The 22,321-nt window shown below is 38.0% G+C and overlaps 1 protein-coding gene across 1 annotated transcript in view; it reads left to right on the top strand.

Annotated features, from left to right (window-relative positions):
• OPHN1 (oligophrenin 1) overlaps positions 1-22,321 on the top strand; it is a gene marked incomplete at its 5' end in the record, with an annotated part of 165,607 nt that overhangs the window by 21,936 nt on the left and 121,350 nt on the right. Inside the window, 3 exons of the mRNA XM_008049831.2 lie at positions 138-171; positions 712-774; positions 1,716-1,790. Coding sequence (XP_008048022.1) covers positions 138-171; positions 712-774; positions 1,716-1,790 — 172 coding nt within the window. The remainder of the gene's footprint in view (positions 1-137; positions 172-711; positions 775-1,715; positions 1,791-22,321) is intronic.

Genomic DNA, 22,321 nt, shown 5'->3' with positions numbered 1-22,321 from the left:
GCCCTAGAGCCTCTAATGATTTTGATGTCCTATCTGGGGAAAGAAATTTAATATTATTTGCCCTACATACCTGCAGTGATTCACAATAGCCATGTCTCTTTCTGTTTCTCTCTCTTTCTCTCTCTCTCTTTTTGTAGATCTACCACAGCCCCATAACAAAACAGGAAGAAAGTGAGTCATTCAAATTTTTGGTCTCCTGACATTATAAACTGCCAGTTGTTTATAATTATTTATAATAAATGCTATCATTAATTATATGTACTATTGATGCAAGTCTGTATATGGATACTTCTGTGTGAAATAAAATTCAGCTCTATTTTTAAAATGTGTCTGTTAATTGAGTTAAGGAAGGTACTTCATTTTAGCTTATGGTGGAGATAATAGTGGTAATATGGAGAAACACATTATATCCTTCTTGTTCTGGACACATTATGGAAATTGTGTGTATTTCCAGACTGATAATTTACCTTTGATATTGCTCATGCCTAAAGCAGAAACAATACAAAGGACTAAATAAAGACATTTTGTGTTGTAAGAGTTAAAACCCTAAATCTCTCCTGAATAGACGAATCTTTCCATTTAAGTGTTATTGGAGATGAGCAGCCAAATTCTTAGCTCTCTCCCTGCAGTTCCTTACCATGATCGTTTAATGTTTGGTAGGTGATGCTTGTTGCAGCAGGATCTAACTCTATTTTCCTTTGCTTGAAACAGTGGAGCTGAATGAAGTGGGGTTCAAGTTTGTTAGGAAGTGCATCAATATTATTGAGACAAAAGGTAAGATCTGAAGCATGGTCAATGGCACTGTTTGAAGCTGTTCACTCTGATTTTGGGGCAATTTCTCTGAAGTAACTATGATATCAATTATTGGTCAGGACCCATTTTAGGAATGAAGACTGCTTATAAATGTTGTGTACTATACACAGTCTGTAAAATTTCAGCAAATTTCAAACCATTGGTATCCAAGCATAGTTGGATAATTTGTGATGTCCTACTTTTAAAGAGAATGAACTTCAAACGGTTTATAAAGTATTCTGAAATAGTACGTGGCATTCCTTAAGCAGTGTCATGATGGTTCTTCCCTGAATAAACAGGAGTTCAGTTTCTACCGTAATACATGGTGGTTTAGCAATTGATGGGGCAAAGTTAAACTCCGGCAAATGTGGAATCAGCATTGTTCCCAACAATACTCCCCAGTTTCCCTCTAAGGATATTTAGAGTGTTGGCAAGTTTGGTGTATGAGCAAAACCTCTTTTTTTCCTTGAGATACTGCTTCCATCTTTCTCATTGCAGGAAATGGCCTTTTACTTTACATCTGCCGTACTCCAGCCCTCCCCTCTGCTCCTTTACATCACTGCTCAGCAGCAACTTTAGAATTGATATTTCCTCCTTTTTCAATTAAACCCCAGCTCCTTTCCAACATGGCAGCTCCATTCTTAGCTATCTGCTACTACCCACCTAAGCATGTCCTTCTTTGTAGTGTTTTCTTCTGTTCAGATTAATGAGGAATTGGTATAATCCAAATGAAAGCATGGATAATTGGGAAAGATGCTTTAGGACTGTTTCCCTGTTATAAGGTAGGCTGGAGAACTTGAAGAGTGTAGGGCGAACCCTTTCTGGCTGAACTGACTCCAGTATACAAGTACCTACCTTCCCTACCCTGGGGAGCTGAAATTTTTAGCTACATAAACAAAACTGACTTGATTTTCTTTCCCTAGGGATCAAAACAGAAGGATTGTACCGCACTGTGGGCAGCAATATTCAGGTTCAGAAGCTGCTGAATGCCTTTTTTGGTAATAATTTTACTTTCATAATTATTATTTGGAGAAATTTATGGGTTGAAAAGAAATGTGACAAAAAGAAAGATGGCATTGCTAAGCAAGTCTATAGAATAATTTAAAAAATATTTTCAAAGGTAAAATATTCTCATATTTGCTCATCCTAGGTCAGAGACAATCTTGCCTTGAGTAAATAGTTGTCATCTCTTCTTCTTTACATTCCATTCACTCCACAAACCCTTTTCAATCTGGTTTCTTATCCTACCTATCTACTGGAATTGCCTGACCAGGCTTAGCAGATATCTTCTTGTCGAATACAATGAGTACTTTGTAGTATCTCTCTCTTTCACTCTCTTACTTGATCTCCTTGTTGACAACTCCCTCCTTTTTGAAACTTTCTCCTTATTTTTTTATTTCCATGATTACAACACTCTCCTAATTTTTTTTTTTTTTTTTTGAGTTGGAGTCTCACTATGTCTCCCAGGCTGGAGTGCAGTGGCATGCTTCCGGCCACTGCAGCCTCAACCTGCTGGGCTCTGGCGATCCTTCTGCCTCAGCCTTCCAGGTAGCTGGAATTACAGGCGCACGCTACCATGCCTGGATAATTTTTGATTTATTATAGAGATGAGGTCTTGCCAAGTTGTCCAGGTGGGTCTCAAACCTGCGGGCTCAGGCTATCCACTCACCTCAGCCTCCCAAAGCACTGGGATTACAGGCTGAGCCACCGAGCCCGGTTACTGATTTTGTTTTTAGACAGCATTGAATTTTGTTTTGTAGGCAGTTATTTTTGGATCATTTTGATCCACTCGATGCTTCTTTTGAAGCTTTGTTAGGCCAGATATAAAGTATATATTTTAATTTACTGGCTAGTTTAGCCGTACTACTAAGGTCTATCCTCTTTTGTCTCTCCAATATTACTGATTGGAACATAAACATCTCCCATTTCTGTGTGAACTCTGAAATCATACAGCATAAAGTTCCCTGGTATCTTATTTCCCCCACAGCTTGAGGAGTTTCACCCAAGGCTTATTATTCACTCATGACTCAGTATTCAGCAACAGACTCAAAGGGACCTATAGGTAGGGTTGTTTTTGTTTTGTTTTGTTTTGTTTTACTTTTTTGTCTACATACCTCCTTCTTATCTGGTACTCTGCCCTGTGAATTTTAGCTGCTTCAACCTCTGTGAACTTTGATCTTTGTCTCTTCAACTGAGCGAGGAAGCTTGAATGTCTGATCCTTGTGCTACCTACCACTCAAAATATGCTTTTAGGTGCCAAACTGTGGCTTGGTAGGTGTTATCTTGTTTTTTTCCTTTATCTCAGAGTCATGGTCTGATGTTATCCATTATTCACTGACTAAAACAGCATGTGTGTGTTTGCATGTGTGTGTGTATACTACATATATATATTTATATATGTAGTCCAATTTTCTCTTTTTTCTTTTTTTTTTGATTTGGAGTCTCACTCTGTCACCCAGACTGGAGTGCAGTGGTCGCTCCCGGCCACCGCAGCCTTGACCTGCTGGGCTCCGATGATCCTTCTACCTCAGCCTTCCAAGTAGCCGGAATTACAGGCATGTGCTACCACGCCCGGCTGATTTTTTGATTTATTGTATACATGAGGTCTCCCTGCCCAGGCGGGTCTCGAACCCGTGGGCTCAGGCAATCCACTCACCTTAGCCTCCCAAAGGTGCGGGATTACAGGTTGAGCCACTGAGCCCGACCAATTTTCTAATTGTTACAATAGGAGGGTAAGTCTAATGCTAGTTATTCCACCATGACTGGGATTGGAAGTCCCTCTGTGTGGTTGTTACTAGCACCTGCGTGCTGACCTTTTCAAAAATTTCTTTCCCAGACACCATTTCCTGAGTTCCAAATGCAAGTATTCATTTGTTCTTTTCACCCGAGCTCCCCAGCCATATTAAGGTTATGGCACATATCAGAATGATCATCTTTATATAGCTCCATGCCAGGCATCCTACTGGTATCTTACGGTCTTCAATAGAACTGAAATAGTTCCTTCATATTGCACATGGAAGTACACGTTGTTTGATATATCAAGGAAAGTGGCAGAATTGGTATGTTTGCGTGTTTCATCTATTCAACAGCATCCTCCAAATATCAGCATTCATAGGGTAAATGGACATAGTTAAGGCCAGAAGCTCTAAAGGCTGAGAGAATCAATATTGGCATCTCTGTACAAGCTCTCTCTACATAGATATTTCACAGGTCCTTACCTTTGACATGTGCAGAACTAAAATCAATGTTTTCTGTCCCTGAAAACCAGCTCTTCTTCCTTTTGTGAGTGGTAGTGTAGTGTCTGGTAGGCTCAATTTTCACCAAGTATCATAGAATAAATTGAGTGTAGAAAGCTACAGTTTGGATAAAGCACATAATTTTTGGTCTTTTCTGTGATGCATAGCTAATCCCCCACAAGCCAGATGGTCTGACAGCCAACCGTATTCACATATTGATGCTGCTCCAGCACTCAGTAATAGCAGGTGTGGTGTGTTTGCATTACAGATTATATCATTAGTACCTCTATATGTGTTTTCATTAATCACTTTACATTCTTGACTTTTAAAAAATTCAGGTTGTCTTATTCTTGGCAATTTACAACCTGTCTCATTAGCTGGAGGGTACTTTTTCATATGTAAAACAGCTGACAGCATGTCCCAGGATATTTAGTGTCAAAAAATTATTGAACCCTGATCAACTGTTTAGAATTCTGTTTGCAGTATCACTACATTCTTGTATCTGAAAAATGCCATGCCAGGCATTCTACTGATTGTCTTAGGTGCTTCAAATGGTTCCTTCAAATTGCACATGGCAGTACAGTTTGTTTCAAATATCAAGGAAAGTGACAGAGTTGGTATGTTTTATCTATTCACCACCATCCTCAAAATATCAGCACTAGTAGGAGTATCTGAAATACAGACCTGGAAGTTTTGCACCTAAATATTTATAGATCTAATAAAAGAACATTGATTTCCTTATTTGTGTATAAACTGGTAACCTTTGATTCCCTCACCAAATATGAAATTCCTGATCTGGTGGTGATCCTCATTCATTCATTCATTTATTCATTCATTCAGCAAGTATTTGAGTGCCTAGCTAAGGGTCAGGCATTATGTTGAGGACTGTGGATTAAACAGTGAACACACCCCATGTATTTCTCATGTTTGTGGGGCCTACACTGAATGGGGAAGACTGTCTCTCAGGTAGTTTGTTTCATGTTGTTTTTTCTGGGATCTTTCACTGGGATCCTTAAACTTGCCTTGCTTCTTTTTACCTTTTTCTAATCTATTCTCACACCAGTAAGCGCTTGCTGCCTTGACTGCACATGGACCCAACATGATTCATCCAGGAGAACAAACATTCATTGCCTTTTGCAGAATCTTTTCCTCTCTTTTTTCCTTATTTTTCATGCTCTATGCCAGTGAAAAGAACACTTCTAGCTATTTTTTTTTTAACTTAAACAGCCTACAGACTTCTTTCCCTATGACATCTCCTGTAACATGTAACTGTGAGATTTCTTCTACTGTTTCCTTCTTCCCCTACCTGAAGATTTGTCCTTTTGGCAAATACAATATAACACAGACTACAAAGTCAAAGGCAACACGTTCACAATCAATAATTATTTTCAATCAGTCCGTTGGTTGGTTACTCACATCTTACCTACACATGAGATTTCTGTGTGATGTTATATGTTAATTGATTCTATACACTGTGAGGAGTAGAGTCATCATTTGTACTGAATCTATTGTAAGCCACCTTGGTCACAGAGAAGCCAATCTGATCATCTTGGAGGCAGCTTGGAACCTCTTCTAAGAGTTCTGCTTTTCCATCCTTTTCCAAGCCATAGCCATCTTAGTAATGAGAATGTCTCCCATGGTCATTATAATCTTGATAATCATGTTGTATTCCAGAGGTTCTGAGTATTTCACAGTGGATGAAGTAGAACGGTGAGATGGGGCATGGAAAGCATGAGACGGGATGTATCAGCAGGGGTCCTTAATGAAAATGAGCTTGGCTGGAAACCATACACAGAAAAGTGTTGTTTCTGCAATTCCCTTACCTTGCCTGAGGACTGGTATTCAAACAGAAGAGGAATTGCCATAGCAAGCAAAGTAATAAATCACTGCTAAGATATAACATGTTATTTTATTTTCTGTTTAGATATTTAAATTTCTCATTTCACTATTATAGTTTTAGAATAAAATATATCTACTTTTCTTTTTTTTTGAGTTGGAGTCTTACTCTGTCGCCCAGACTGAAGTGAAGTGGCTGCTCCCGAGCACTTCAGCCTTGACCCGCTGGGCTCTGGAAATCCTTCTGCCTCAGCCTTCCGAGTAGCCGGAATTACAGGCATGCGCTACCATGTCCGGCTGATTTTTTGATTTATTGTAGAGATGAGGTCTCGCCAAGTTGCCCAGGCGGGTCTCGAACCCACGGGCTCAGGCAATCCACTCACCTCAGCCTCCCAGAGCACGGGATTACAGGCTGAGCCACTGAGGCCGGCTATATATTTACTTTTCATAAACCAAGTGGAATACCTAATATAATTATATAGAGACAGATAACAGAGTAAGAATGTACACCTTGACATTTTTCTGTTTTTGTGTTTAATGTGAGTTATTCAGCATCTGAAGACTTAACTTTAATATTAAACTCATATATATCTGAACAAATAGATAATACATATATTAAACAGTTCAAATTTCATCAACTCTTTACTTGAAGGAAAAATACAGGGTCCCCCAACAAGTAAAGCAAAAACATATTATACTCTGCTTCAGGAACTGCAAAACTTGTACTCTATGCATTCATCTTTAAAGCAACTCTCTATGTTAATAATCTTTATGATACCCACCATAGTGGGGTCTTTAGTTTTCAATACATAGCAAAAGGCTTTTGTGCCTAAAGCCAGATCCATGTGTGTGTATGTATATACATATATTTCACAAATAAATTTCATATAGGTTTAATATGTTAATCACAGCTATACTTATTATTTTAAATACATTGATTATTTTCAAATTGTGTTTGCCTTGAACTAACACCACTTAGAGAATGAAGTTATTTATCCATAGACATTTAATGATGCCCTTTCAAAATTATTTAATTGCCTTCGATTTTGATACTGACTTTAAACTCTTTTAGAAATAAAGTTAAAAAAATTTTATTTTAATGATATGGAGTACAATTCAGGGTTAGGTGTACAGACGTTGATTATGCAGGTGCCCTTGTTGATGAGGTGTGTCCCTCCCTCCCCTAGCAGTTTCTGTCAACTGCCAATCCCACCCCCCCTCCCTGGCAGTTTCCCACCATTGCCAATCCCTTTCTTATAGTATTATGATAATGGTTCAAGGTCTGCTTATGAGTGAGAACATATGGTACTCTCTTCTTTGTTTCTGTGATAGGTCACTGAGTATGATGGACTATAAAACCATCAAAGTTGCTGCCAAGTCCATATGTTTGTCCTTTCTTGTGGCTGCATAATATTCCATTGTGTATATGTACCACATTTTTATGCCGTCCAGCGTCGATGGACAACATGGTTGGTTCCATTTTTTTTTTTATTATGAATAGAGCTGCAACAAACATACGTGTGCAGGTATCTTTTTGGTAGAATGATTTGAGTTCCTCTGGGTATATTCTCAATAGGGGAATTGCTAGGTCATATGGAAAGTCAATTTCTAGTTCTTTCAGAAATTGCCACACTGTCTTCCAAAGAGGCTGCACTTGTTTGCATTCCCACCAGCAGTGCAGAAGCATTCCTTTTTCTCTGCATCCTCTCCAGCATCTGTTGTTATTCGTTTTATTAATGGTGGCCATTCTTACTGGAATTAGGTGGTATCTCAATGTGGTTTGATTTGCATTTCTCTGATGATAAGTGAGGCTGAGCACTTTTTCATATGTCTGTTGGCTTCCTGTATATCTTCTTCTGAGAAGTGTTTATTCATGTCTTTTGCCCACTTTTTAATGGGGCTTGTTGTTTTTTTCTTTTTGGTGTGTTTGAGTTCCTTGTAGATCCCAGATGTTAGGCCTTTGTCAGATATACAGTTGGCAAATATTTTTTCCCATTCTGTGGACTTTCTCCTTGCTCTCTTGATGGTTTCTTTTGTTTTGCAGAAGATCGTCAAGAAATAAAAGTTTTTGATATGAACATTTGTTTCCTTTCTGTTGTTTTCTCAAGATTCGAATAACTGATAGGAAATTCATCTTTAGTTCCCTGCTAACATATTGCCCTTTTGACAAGCATTTTGTCAATATCTAAAGATAGGATAGGAAATTTTGTGTCAGAAGTATTTTAACTTACAAAACGTTAAATATGAATCTAGCAATCCCATTTTCACACTTGCTTCCTGTTGCAGGTTTCTGATCTAGGGACAGTCTGTCAGCCCTATCACCAGGAATAAGGATCCAAGAAATTGTTTGTATTGGTTTTCTATTACTGCTATAACAAATTAGCACAAACTTAGTGGCTGAAAGCAACACAAATTTATTCTTTTATAGTTCTGGCAGTCAGAAATCTAAAATCAGTCATACGCAGCTAAAATTGAGGTGTTAGCAGGGCTATATTCCTTCTGGAGAGAATTCATTCACTTGCCTTTTGCAACTTCTAAAAACTGCCCAATTTTCTTGGCTCTTGGTCCCCTTCTAACAAAATTAGACCAAGTCTTTTTCATGCTGCCATCTCTCTGGTTTTGTCTCTTCTGTTTTCTTCCACCACTTTAATGGATCTGTGTGAATACATTGAACCCACCTTATATCTCTCAGTCAACTGATTAGCAGCTTTTATTCCATCTGCATCCTTAATTCTCCTTTACCAGATGACTTATCATATTCACAGTTTCCAGGGATTAGGACGTGGACATCTTTCGCAAACCAGTAATCTGCCTACCACATACATATTCCATTTAGTGCATTAGAACACTTTCCCTCTAATGCTCTTAAGTGAACCCTGAGGCCACACTTGGTTCCACTATTGGGAATTCATCATTAGATCTTTAGGCACTAGATGTCTTTTTTTTTATTATAAAGATGTGGGGTACAATTTAGTTTTAGGTATGCAAACTTTGATTATGCAGGTACCCTTGTTGATGAGATGTGTCTCTCCCTAGGCACTAGATATTTTATTTTTTATTTTTTGAGTTGGAGTCTCACTGTTTTGCCCAGACTGGAGTGCAGTGGCCGCTCCCGGCCATCTCAGCCTCGACTGCTGGACTCTGGTGATCCTTCTGCCTCAGCTTTCCAAGTAGCTGGAACTACAGGCACGCACTATCACTCCCGGCTGATTTTTGATTTATTGTAGAGATGAGGTCTCGCCAAATTACCCAGGTGGGTCTCGAACCTGCGGGCTCAGGCAATCCACTCACCTCAGCTGCCCAAGGTGTGGGATTACAGGCTGAGCCACTTCGCCTGGTTTGGCACTGGATATTTTAATTACTTGTTGACAACCTTTGTTTATCCTTCATGGCTCATTGTTATGATCTCACTGATTTCCTCAAGAGGAGTAGAAATAAATTCCTTTCATTAGCAGATGGCATTTTCTTTTTTACCATGTTAGGAACTATGTTTGTATCCCCTCTTCTCCCAAATTGATATATTGAAACCTACTCCCCAATGTGATGGTATTAGGTGAGGCCTTCAGTAGGTAATTGGAATTTGATATGATCATAAGGGTAGAGACCTTATGAATGTAGCTAGTATCTTTAAAAGAAGAAGCCAGAAAGCTGGTTTGATCTCTTTTCACCATGAGAAAATACACCGAAGAGTTGGCAATCTCCACCCTGGAAAAGGTCCCTCAACAGATACCAACCATGTTGGCACCCTGATCTTTCAGCATCCAGAACTGTGAAATATACATTTCTGGTGTTTTTTAACTACCTAATCTATGATAATTTGCTATAGTAGTCTGAACTAAGATACGATCCTCTCCAAGTTGTCACAGCTCTTTGTGAGCCAGAGTATAAATTAAACTGTTTTCTGGAAAAGATGTTCTACACGCAATCTGTTCACTCTCTTCCTATGGCATCTCTTACAATGATTAGCCTTTTTTCTCCTTTAAATTATTTTATTTTAAAGATGTGAGGTATAATTCAGAATTAGGTATACAAGTGTTTGGGGGGCCAGCCCCCAAAAAGAGATTTAGGAGTTCCCCTTGGAAGATGTGATGGCGTCGGCAATTATTCTGGAGGGATAGATATTAAAAGAAAGAAAGATGGAGGGATAGATATAAAGAGAAAGAAAGAGAAAGAAAGAAAGTGGACATCTGCTCAACGGATTGAGCAGAAGTCATTTATTGAAACTTACAGCGGGTATTTATCCCAAATTTTATACAGGCAGTCTTTACAAGTCTTCCACGTGAACACCAGCCAGGTGCAGGAGGGGCATCCCTCACCCACCAGGTGTTTCCTGGAGTAAGAGGAAGGGCAATCCCAATGAAATCACAAGACATTTACATGAACATAGAGCCAGGTGGATGAGGGGCTTCCCCCACCCACCAGGTGTTTCTCCAAGCATGAGGAATGAGGATCCCAAAACTACCTCATTGCTCCTCATGCTTGGTTAATATTTCTTAAAAGCAATACAACAATTCTAATATCATAATATTCTAATAATCAATAACTTTTAAAGCCTATGCATACACAACACCTAAAAACCAACCTAAATCCCAGTTCCTCTCTATTTTATGCTAATTCTACCTACACTATAGAAACTCTCAATTATAGCCCAAACCAATTCCTTAGGAATGTGGCCCAGCCAAAAGCTTGTGGTGGGCCATTTCTAGTAGCTCTAGATATTTATCTGTATTATTAAGGTTGAAACAGCACTTTGTATGTATATACTAATTCTACAAATATACTGTTAAATCTTTAAAGAAGCTTGTACCGTATTAAAGGCTCCCAAATGTCACCTGAGTTTGAATTATGTTAAGTTTAAAGCCGAAACCGCAGTCTGGGAGAAACGGGAACAATGGACTCCTAAAGTAAGCCATGCCTGTCGTACTCTCAGAACTTCATGCTTAGATCATCAAAGTCCCTGCTAGTGGGACATGCTAAAACAGCAAAGAAGGGAAGAGGGAATGGGCCTTCAGCTCCTGAACTCAACCTAGTAGTCTCAGGGTCCGCAGCCTGTCTGGATCCCTAAAGCTCAGGCAGGCCTCCACGGCTGGCTCCCAACACAAGTGATCATCTTACAGGTAAAGTTTTGGGCCTGCCTTTGGTACCTACTTTGCCTGGTTTGAGATCAGGTCCCCTTCCTGATGTTGTGTGTCCCCCCTTCTCTCCGTTGGTAGTATCCCACTGCTGCCAAACCCTTTATTTCTGTGTTATGGAAAATGTTCAGGGTCCGCTTATGAATGAGAATATGTGGTACTCAGTTCTTTGCTTCTGTGATAGATCACTGAGTATGATAGACTCTAAATCCATCCATGTTGCAGCAAAGTTCATAATTTTGTTCTTCTTTATGGCTGTATAATATTCCATCATGTGAATGTACCCGCATTTGTTTTATGCAGTCTAGTTTCGACGGGCAGCACAGTTGGTTCCATGTTTTTGCTATTGTGAATAGTGCTGCAGTAAACCTGCGTGTGCAGATCTTTTTAGTGGAGTGATTTAAGTTCCTCCAGGTATATACCTATAAGGGGGATTGCTGGGTCATATGGAAGGCAAATTTCTAGTCCTTTTAGGATTCACCACACTGTTTTTCCATAGAGGTTGCACCAGTTTGCATTCCAACATTCTACCAATAGTGTAGAAGCGGTTCCTTTTCTCTGCATCCTCTCTAGCATCTGTTGTTGTTTGTTTTATTTTATTTTATTTTATTTTATTTATTTTTGAGTAGGAATCTCACTCAGTCACCCAGACTGGAGTGCAGTGGCCGCTTCTGGCTACCACAGCCTCGACCTGCTGGTCTCCAGCGATCCTTCCGCCTCATCCTTCCAAGTAGCTGGAAATACAGGTGCATGCTACCATGCCGGGCTAATGTTTGTTTTGTTAATGATGGCCATTCTTACTGGAGTTGGATGGTATTTCAGTGTGGTTTTGATTTGCATTTCTCAGATGATTAGTGAGGCTGAGCATTTTTTCATGTGTCTGTGGACTGCTCGTGTATCTTCTTTTGAGAAGTGTCTATTCATATCTTTTGCCTACTTTTTAATGAGGCTGTTTGGTTTTTTCCTTTTGGCACATTTGAGTTCCTTGTAGATCTTGGATGTTTAGGCCTTTGTCAGGCAAGCAATTGGTAAATATTTTTTCCCATTCTGGGGGCTGTCTCTCCATTCTCTTGAAGGTTTCTCTTGCTTTGCAGAAGCTTTTCAGTTTGATGAGGTCCAACTTGTTGATCTTATCTTTTATGTCATGGGCTTTTGGGGTTTTGATTAGGAATTGGTTGTTTATTCTGATTTCCATAAGGGTATCTCCTGCGTTTTCTAAGATTCTTAATGTTTGAGGTTTTCTGTTTAGGTTTTTGATCCATTTAGAGTTGATTTTTGTGTATGGTGACATGTAGGGGTCCTGTTTCATTCTTCTGAATTTGGTCAGCAAGTTTTCCCAGCACTATTGCTGAATAGGTTCTCCTCTCCCCAATGGTTGCTTGTAGAGCCTTTGTCAAAGATGAGTTAGTTGAAAAATTGAGGTTTTGCTTCCGGAATTTCTGTCCTGTTACATTCGTCTCTATGCCTGTTTGTGTACCAATACCAGGTTGTTTTGATTATTGTAGCCTTATAATAAAGTTTAAAGTCTGGAAGTGTGATACCTCCTGCTTTATTTCTTTTTGTGAGAATTGTTTTAGTAATAGTCGTTTATATTTCCATATGAATTTCTGTATTCTGAGAAGAATGATGTTAGTAATTTAATGGCTATTGCACTGAATCTGTAGATTGCCTTGCCTAGGATGGACATCTCAATAATAATGTTGATTCTTCCAATCCATGAGCATGGAATATTTTTACATTTCTTTGTGTCATCTTTGACTTCTTTGAGCAGAGTTTTGTAGTTTTTGTTGTAAAGCTCTCACGTCTCTAGTTAGGAAAATGCCGAGGTATTTCATTTTTTTGTGTGGCTATTGTGAATGGGATTGTGCTTTTTATTTGCTTCTCTGCCTGTTTGTTATTGGAGTAAAAGAATGCAACTGTTTTTTGCATGTTTATTTTGTACCCTTAGGCTTTGCCAAAGTCCTTTATCAGTGCAAGGAGGTTTTTGACAGATTCTCTTGGATTTTCCACGTATAGGATCATATCATCAGCAATGAGGGATAACTTAACTTCTTCTTTTCCTATCAGATACCCCTGATTTCCTTCTCTTGTCTGATTACTCCAGCTAGGACCTCCAACATTATGTTGAACAGGAAAGGTGAGAGTGGGCAGCCTTGTCTTGTTCCAGTTTTCAGGGGAAATGCTTCCAATTTCTTTCCATTTAGCCATATGTTAGATGTTGGTTTACTAGTTTTTGGTGTGTGTACCCTCTATGCCTAGGTGTTCAAGGGTTTTTATCAAGAAGGGATGCTGGATTTTATCTAAAGCTTTTTCTGAATCTAATTATATAATCATGTGGTTCTTGTTTTTACATCTATTGATGTATTTAATTACATTTATGGTCTTGTGGATGTTGAACCAGCCCTGCATCCCGGGGATGAGGCCTACTTGGTCATGGTAGGCCACATGAGATGTGTTCTTGGATCCTGTTTGCTAGAGTTTTGTTGAGAATTTTTGCATTTATGTTTATCAGAGTTTTGGCCTTTGGTTCTCTTTTTTAGCTGGATGAGTGTTCCGTCTTTCTTAATTGCCTGGAATCCTTTCAATAGGATTGGTGTTATCTCCTTTTTGTATGTTTTATAGAATTTCATTAGGTATCAATGTGATATCAACTTCATAAAATGTTTTGGGGAGTGTTCCGTCTTTCTTAATTGCCTGGAATCCTTTCAATAGGATTGGTGTTATCTCCTTTTTGTATGTTTTGTAGAATTTCATTAGAATCTGGTTCAGGGTTTTTTTTTTTTGTGGTAGTTTTCTTATAACAGAGTCAATTTTCTGGGTTGTTATTGATCTATTTAGTGTCTCAATGTCTTCTTGTTTCAAGCTTGGGAGGTTGTGTGATGTCCGAAACTCCTCCATTTCACTTAGGTTTTCTAGTTTGTTTCCATACAGGTGTTCATAGTAATCTCTGATAATTATTTGTATTTCTTCGGGGTCAGTTGTGACTTGATCTTTTGCATTCCTGATTGTGTTTATTTGGGCTTTTTTTTGGTCATTCTGGCTAGCAGTCCATCAATCTTGTTTATCTTTTCAAAGAACCAGCTTTTTGTTTTCTTGATTTTTTTTCTTTGATATTTTTGTCTTCTGTGTCCTGTATTTGGACTTTTATTTTGGTGATCTGGATTCTTCTGCTGAAGTTAGGGTTTTGGTGGTCTTGCCTTTCCAACTCCCTTAGGTGATTTGTTAGGCTGTTAACTTGTGATCTTTCTATTTTCTTGATGTGTGTTCACAGAGATTAAATTCCCCTCTTAGAATTTTCATGGCATCCCAGAGATTTTCGTAAGATGTCTCTTCTTTTTCATTTGTTTCCAGGAATCTTTTAATTTCTGTTTTGATATCTGTGTTGGCCCAGGTGTTGTCCAGCATCATGCTGTTTAGTGTCCATGTTTTAGTGGGTTTTGGGGCAATTTTGTTGGTGGTGATACTTATTTTTATTCCACTGTTTTCTGAGAAGGTAATGGCAGTATTTCAATCTTGTGAAATTTGTTTATGCTTGATTTATGGCCAAGGATGTGGTCGATATTGGAATACGTTCCACGTGGTGATGAGTAGAATGTATATTCTGTGCTTGTTGGATGGAGTGTTCTGTAAATATCTACTAAGTCTATTTGGTCAAGTGTCAAGTTGAGGTTCCAGATCTCTTTGTTGAGTTTTTTAACTCAACTTTTTTCTTTCTTTTTAAACTGTAAAGTTTTTTTTTTTTAAAATGTTGTTGCCCAGAACCAGTTTCACTAGTAATCAGGTTACCTGCTTGAAATGGATTATGTAATCAGAGTAATCTAAGATACACTCTTGATTTCTGTTAGAAATAGTGGGGTTTTTAGATCCCCCATTTTGTGCCACTTTAGGCAAATGAACTGTGCCTGAGCATCTCTTATGCCCTGTAACATTCATTCTTTCATTCATTCAACAAAATATTATTGATTACTTCTTATGTGCCAGGTACTATGTCAGGTTGTAGGGATATAGCAGTGAACAAGGCAGACAAAACCCCTGCCCTCATGGAACTTAGAGTCTAGCAGCAGCTATAGTTCATGGACACAGTCATGTATTTTCCTCCCAGAATAAACTCTGGAATATCCCAGATCCGTGATTCTGATGATCACCACTGGCAGCATCATGACATAAAAAAGTATAGGCAACTGGAAAAGAGAATCCATGACCTTTTCCTTGGAAAAAACAGCCTGTTTCTTGAACCATGATCTCTTATGGTATTAATATGAAGCATACATTGAGAATGTAATAACTTTGGGATCATGTTTTTCTTTTTGTGCTATGTAGTGTGTATCTTACTTCTTATCTCTGAACTTCCTAATTTTATTCCAGGTCTAGTTGATTATCTTCCACCTTGCCTTATGAGTCACTTTCTCCTTTTCTGTAGCCTTGTCTTACAGCTCTTTCCATCTTCTTCATTGATTTCACACAGTATTTATTGAATGACTGTTATATACTATGTAACTGTATACCAAAGACACTAGTGTTTTGATTACTGTTTGCTTTATTTTCTGAATATTTGCTTTTTTCTCTCATCCTTCACATATCTCCTTGCCTCTATTCTGACACACTTATACTGTAACTAGCTATAAAATCTCTTCCATAAACACACATTGGAACCCTTCTAGATACAAGTAGCCCGGCCAGGTGATTAGAAATAAAAGACCAGTATTCTCTAGATCAAACAAGTGTCATCTTGGAAAATTGTACTTATAGAATTCTCAGGTAAGTTGTAAATGCTCTAGCATTTCTGTCCATGCTTCTTCAATAGATGCCTGGATCTTTAGAAGTCTAGTCTTCAGCACAGTGACTACCACATAGAAAATATTTGTGGAACAAATGAATGCTTTAATTAATTATCTAGTGACATCCCCAAAGTCATATAACTTATGATATAGTGCTAACCACAGCACAATCCGGCTATATATCTTTCCGTAGTCACATATTACCTGGGCATCCTCATTAATGGTGCAAGTAATTAATTGCCAACTACCTTTAGCAAAGTTCCACATATATTTTGAAGTACAAATAAAACACAAAGTAGAAATCAACACAATTTTTACATTAATTTCCTGTGAGTGTCACTTTTTATTGAGTACACATTCTAAATTGATTTCATGTGTTGGTCAGTCTATATCTATACCCACAACTTTACATTTTATGGTAGATCTGTGTCCAAAATGTATAGAGTATCAAGAAGAGAAGAAATAATTCATGACTAAAATCATGGACTCCACAAATAATGGACACGTTTTAAAGTAAGGATTTCTATAGCTGAGATTAAATTAAAGCAATAAATGTTTCACTTTTTCATGCTAACTCCATGTTTTGAACACTTTTTTGTTGCATTATCACATTGAATTGAAATTATTTTTTGATGCGTGTCTCTCCCTGAATAATGTTTTTTTCCTCAACGACAGGACCCATTCCATATATGCCTTTCTTATAATACTATTGCACAAAATTTCTGCCATATATAGTTAGACAAAATATAGCTGTTGTGAATCCTTACAGATAACGTTAGTAACTACCAAGTTATCTGAATTTACATGTAATTAATATTTATAAGTAGCAGATACTAAACAGCAGATCAGTAGTATTTTCACACAGGAAGCTAAAATTCCCAAAGATGCCTAAATCCAAATTAGAGATGATTCTTCATTTAACTTATATAGATGATATTGGGCAAAGGGAAATTGCTGCTTTTTTCCCCTGTAGGAAGTCATCTTTTATTCATTCTTCCTCTTGCCTTCACCTTTCCTTCAGTGCTCTTCCTTTGCTTGCCAGATGATCATATCCAGCTTTCCTGTAAATAATTCTTACCTGAATAGTTAAATGTCCATCCTTCTTTCCACCACATTCATATTTTTGACTCATTCTCTTTTAGAGCATGTTATGTTCTCCCTCTAGTGGAGAAACTGTCATCTCAGAGAAGAAAAAACAATGCATAGTCTAAAGTCAAGCTGTTTTGTCATGCCTCCATATTTGTATGCCTTATAAATTCCTGTTCATCAATCAAATTTCTGTTTATATATTATATGGGAAAAAAATTAATTTTTTCAGCCCTCATTCATTTTTGGTTAGAAGGAACCCCCACCCCAACAAAAACAGATTAACAAGAGAAAAACAAGCTAGTTGGCATATATTTTTCAAATATAAATGACAGTCACTCAGTAGTTCTCAAAGAGGTGGTTTTGAATTCCAGCTTATATAACATCTTCAATAAAGAACAATACATTCTTATTTCTTTTACCTTACTGTATTTTTGTGACAGTATAAAGGAAAAGGACTTTGAATTTGTAGGGGTGGCAACATGTGGAAAGTCAGATACATGGCAGGTCAGGCTAGTTAGTAAGGCTTGCTAATGTAGATTCCTCTGGTACCTTTTCTAGGCCAATAAACATCTAAAGTTGTCTTCAGTGATTAACCTTTGTTCTCCCTGGTAGAAAGGGGAATGGGGATACCTTTTGTCTTTGTAAACCTATGTCCTGCTTTTTGGCAAATAGAGGGAGGGTTAAGAGCTTCCCTGTATCTGCTTTTTCTTAACTCCCCTCAGGTCAACAATCCTTATTTTGAGGTGACATATTATTGTGATATATTATTCTATCTTCTGAAGCCAAACCTTATCTTACCCCAAATAGTTAATCACCTCTTCTCTACCAGTTATGAAGATTGCACTGTTTATGTTATTGTAGCATTCCTACTGTGATGTAATTCCTTCTGGGTTTGTCTGTCCTGCTTAATTGAGCATCTTCTGTAGAGGGATTGTTTCTTAAGTGATGGACATGCTCATGCCCCGAATTTCCAGAATCTTAATTTAATGCATTATGACTGTGGGCCTTTATACCCTCCATTTCCCTCCAAAATTCCTGAAAATGTCTGAAATTTGGAACAGATGACTGTTACTACCAAATTACCTGAATAACATTTAGAAATAATAAGTAAGCAGAAGGGGTGGTTGAGCTTTTTGGTCAGAGTCTCTGTTTTCATCATCAACTCCAGTTCTTGCTAGAAGCCTTTTAGCCCAGTCCATTATCTGTTGCACAATTCCATCTGGGTGCCTTTATCTCCGAGTATCTTTTGGAAATTAACTCCTGACACCTCACAGATTTCTGAAAAGGCCAAAGGAAGATCTGACAGTTTCTCTTCTCTATTCATTATCTTCCTCTTTCTCCTCCTTCCTTTCTTTCCTCTCTGTCCCTCTCTTTTTATCCTTTTCCAATGAAGAATCCCCCTGTCCTAAGAGGCCTCCATTCCCTAAGTAGTTCATTGCCCAAGGACTTTCCATGTCTTTAGGATTCCTGAGAATGAGGCCCATTCGATGTATATCGGTTGTTGCACCTGTGAAGTCTTCCTCTAGTGGAGAAAATGCCATCCTAGAAAAAGAAACGGTAGAGCTTCTAAGTCTGTCCTAAGATCAAACTGTAATTATTTGTACACCCACAGTCAGTTATAGCCACTACTTTATGTTTGTGTGTATCTACCAGCAGTCTGGGAGATGCTCTTATACTTGAGAGTCCTTCAGTTTAATGTTTAAATTGCTTCCTGCAGAGATGCATTAATTACTTGCTTTAATGGCTATGGCCATCTAGGCTCTGACCAGGTTTCTAGACATGGGATCTGTGAACTTCATGGATTTGTGGAAGTGGAAAAATGAACCTGAGATAAAGATGGAGTATAGTTGCCAAATTTAGAAAGTAAAACTATAGGATGCCTAGTTAAATTTCAATTTCATATAAAAAGATTTGGGACATACGTAGACCAAAAAAATTAGTCATTATTTATATGAAATTCAAATGTTACTAGGCATTCTGTATTTTATCTGGCAACCTTAATCTGATGTCAGGTCCTGTAGGACCTTATCAATCATATTAGGATTGTGTTCTTTAGTATAATAACAATGAGATCGCACAGAGGAGTTTTTGTTTTTGTTTACTTCCATAGCTATAGTGGTTACATGGTTGCATTGTAGCGGCGAAGAAGTCCGAGCTTTAAGCGTATCCACCACTCCCTCCTATGCCCATTGTACCTGATAAGTGATTTTTCATTCTACTTCCCCTTTTCACCCCTCCCCCTTCTGAGTGTCCATGTCCATTATACCACTTTCTATGCCTTGGCCAATTCTTAGTTTAGCTACCACTTACAAGTGAGAGCATGTGGTGTTTGGTTTTCTGTTTCTGTGTTAGTTCACTTAGAATGATCTCCAATTCCAAGCAAGTTGCTGCAAAAGGCATTGTTTCTTTCTTTTTGATGGCTATATAGTATGCCATAGTGTATATATACCACATTTTCATTATCCACTAATTGGTTGGTGGACATTTAGGTTGATTCAACATATTTGCAATTGTGAATTGTGCTGCAGTGAACATACAGGTGCAGATTTTTTTTTATATAATGACCTCTGTTCCTTTGGGTAGATAACTAGTAGTGGGATTGCTGGATTAAATGGTAGATTTGTTTTAGTTATTTGAGAATTCTCCATACTGATTTCCTTAGAGGTTGTACTAATTTACACTCCCATCAACAGTGTATAGCGTTCCCCTTCTACCACATCCTCACCAGCATCTATTGTTTTTTTGATTTTTAAATAATGTCAATTCTGACTGGTATAAGATGCTGTCTCATTATGGTTTTAATTTGCATTTCCCCGAAGATAAGTGATGTTGAACATTTTTCGTATGTTTGTTGGCCATTTGTATATCTTCTTTTGAGAGATATCTGACCATGTCATTTGCCCTCTACAGAGGAGCTTTAAGTAAGGAGTTTGCGTCTTGTCAACCAATGATTCTAAGAAGTCACCAAAATAGTCTGCTGATCAAGCAAATCCACTACCATGATAATAATTGTCTTAATAACCTCTCAGAAGGAGAGAATCAAAGGTGGAAGGATGTATATTTATAAAAGTTTTGAAGTCTGTTTTAAGGCAGGTTTTTCATTATTGGGGCCTTCATGATTGAGATTGGATATTTCAGTTTTTCTTTCCCTCTGGTGGTTATTCTTCAGTCTGAGACAAGCTTCCCAGACTTTCTTTGCCCAATGACAATTCATGACACCCTTAATTTCAATTTCAGTAATTTTATATGGTGTCTTTGGTCCAAAATAAGTATCTATCATTTCCATTTATTATGTAATTAAGCCCAACCAACATAATAAGTATGTATATCCACATAACGTAGTAGTCATATCATTTTTTATTGAAAGCATTTCTATTTTATCATTATATGATTCCATAATATGTTTTCTGCTGAATATGCTTCACAGATATTAATATTTAGAAAATTTTTTTTGTTTATTTTATATTTTTATTTAAAAGATGTGGGGTAAAAGTGGTCATCATACAGGTAAAGTTTGGGACTCCCTTGGTCCCCACTTTGCCTAGTTTGAGATCAGGTACCCTTATTGATGTTGTATCCCTCCCCCAATATCCCCATCCCCAACCCCAGCAGTTTCCCACTACTGCCAATCCTTTCTTAAGGTATTTTGGTAAATGTTCAGGGTCTCCTTATGAGTGAGAACATGTGGTACTTTGTTCTTTTTTCTGTGATAGAACAGAGTACGACAGACTCTAAATCGATCCAAGTTGCTGTGAAGTCTATATGTTTGTCCTTCTTTATGACTGCTTAATATTCCATTGTGTATAAGTACCCAATTTTTAAAAATCCAGTCCAGTTTCAATGGGCAGCACAGTTGGTCCTATGGTTTTGCTATTGTGAATAGAGCTGCAACAATCATGCATATGCAGGTATTTTTTTTGTAGAATGATTTGAGTTCCTCTGGGTACATTCGCAGTAGGGAAATTGCTGGATCATATGGAAGGTCAATGTCTAGTTCTTTCAGAAATCACCACACTGTTGAACAATTATTGTAATACTACAAGAAAAGGATTGGCAGTAGCAGGAAACTGCCTGGAAGGGGGCGAGCGAGGGATTGGCAGTAGTGGGAGTCTTCCTGGGGAAGAGGGGCACACCTCATCAACAAGGGTACCTACATAATGAACATTTGTATACCTAACCCCTGAATTGTACCCCATATATTTAAAATAGAAAATTAAAAGTTAAAAAAAAAGAAATCACCACACTGTTTCAAAAGAGGTTGCACGAGTTTGTATTGCCACCAGCAGTGTAGAAGCATTCCTTTTTCTCCACATCCTTGCTAGCATCTGTTGTTGTTTGTTTTATTAATGATGGCCATTCTTACTGTGGTTAGATGGTATCTCACTGTGGATTTGATTTGCATTCTCTGATGATGAGTGAGGCTGAGCACTTTTTCATGTGTCTGTTGGCTGCCCGTATATCATCTTTTGAGAAGTGTCTATTCGTGTCTTTTGCCCACTTTTTAAAGGGGCTGTTTGTTTTTTTTCCTTTTGGCATGTTTGAGTTCCTTGTAGATCCTAGATGTTAGGTCTTTGTCAGATATACACTTGGCAAATATTTTTTCCCATTCTCTGGGCTGTCTCCTTGCTCTCTTAATGGTTTCCTTTGCTTTGCAGAAGCTTGTTAGTTTGATGAGGTCCCACTTGTCTATCTTATTTTATAAAGTATGGGCATTTAGCGTTCTGATCTGGAATTGGTTGCCAGTTCCAATTTCCATAAGGGTGTCTCCTGCGTTTTTTAAGATTCTTATAGTTTGAGGTTTTACTTTTAGGTCTTTGATCCATTTAGAGTTACTTTTTGTGTATGGTGATAGGTAGGGTTCCTGTCTCAATCTTCTGATGTGATCAGCCAGTTTTCCCAGCACCATTTACTGAATAGGTTCTCCCCTGCCTAGTGGTTCTTGTTGGAGAGTTTGTCAAAGATGAGTTGGTTGAGAAATTGAGACTTTGCTTCCGGAATCTCTATACTGTTCCATTGGTCTTTATGCCTGCTCTTATACCAGTACCAGGCTTTTTTGATGACTTTAGCCTTATAATAAAGTTTGAAGTCTGGAAGTGTGATACTATCTGCTTTGTTTGTTTTGCTAAGGATTGTTGTCGATATTCATGGTCGTTTAGGTTTCCATATGAATTTCTGTACTGTCATTTCCAGGTCTGAGAAGAATGATGCTGGTAACTTAATGGGTATTGTGTTGAATCTGTAGATTTCCTTTGGTAGAATGGACATCTTAACAACGTAGATTCTTTCTATCCATGAGCATGGAATATTCTTTTATTTGTTTGGGTCTCCTTGGATTTATTTGAGCAGTGCTTTGTAGTTCTCACTGTAAAGGTCTTTCACTTCTCTGGTTTGAAAGATGCCGAGGTATTTCTCTTTTTTTGTGTGGCTATTGTGAATGGGATTGGGTCTCTACCTGCTT

The sequence above is a fragment of the Carlito syrichta genome, unplaced genomic scaffold (genome assembly GCF_000164805.1).
Source record: "Carlito syrichta isolate Samal-C Ts95f unplaced genomic scaffold, Tarsius_syrichta-2.0.1 Scaffold138367, whole genome shotgun sequence".
In the NCBI taxonomy this organism is placed as follows: domain Eukaryota; kingdom Metazoa; phylum Chordata; class Mammalia; order Primates; family Tarsiidae; genus Carlito; species Carlito syrichta.
Note: the sequence above shows the minus strand (reverse complement) of the source record. Positions and strands in the feature narration are given on the sequence as shown.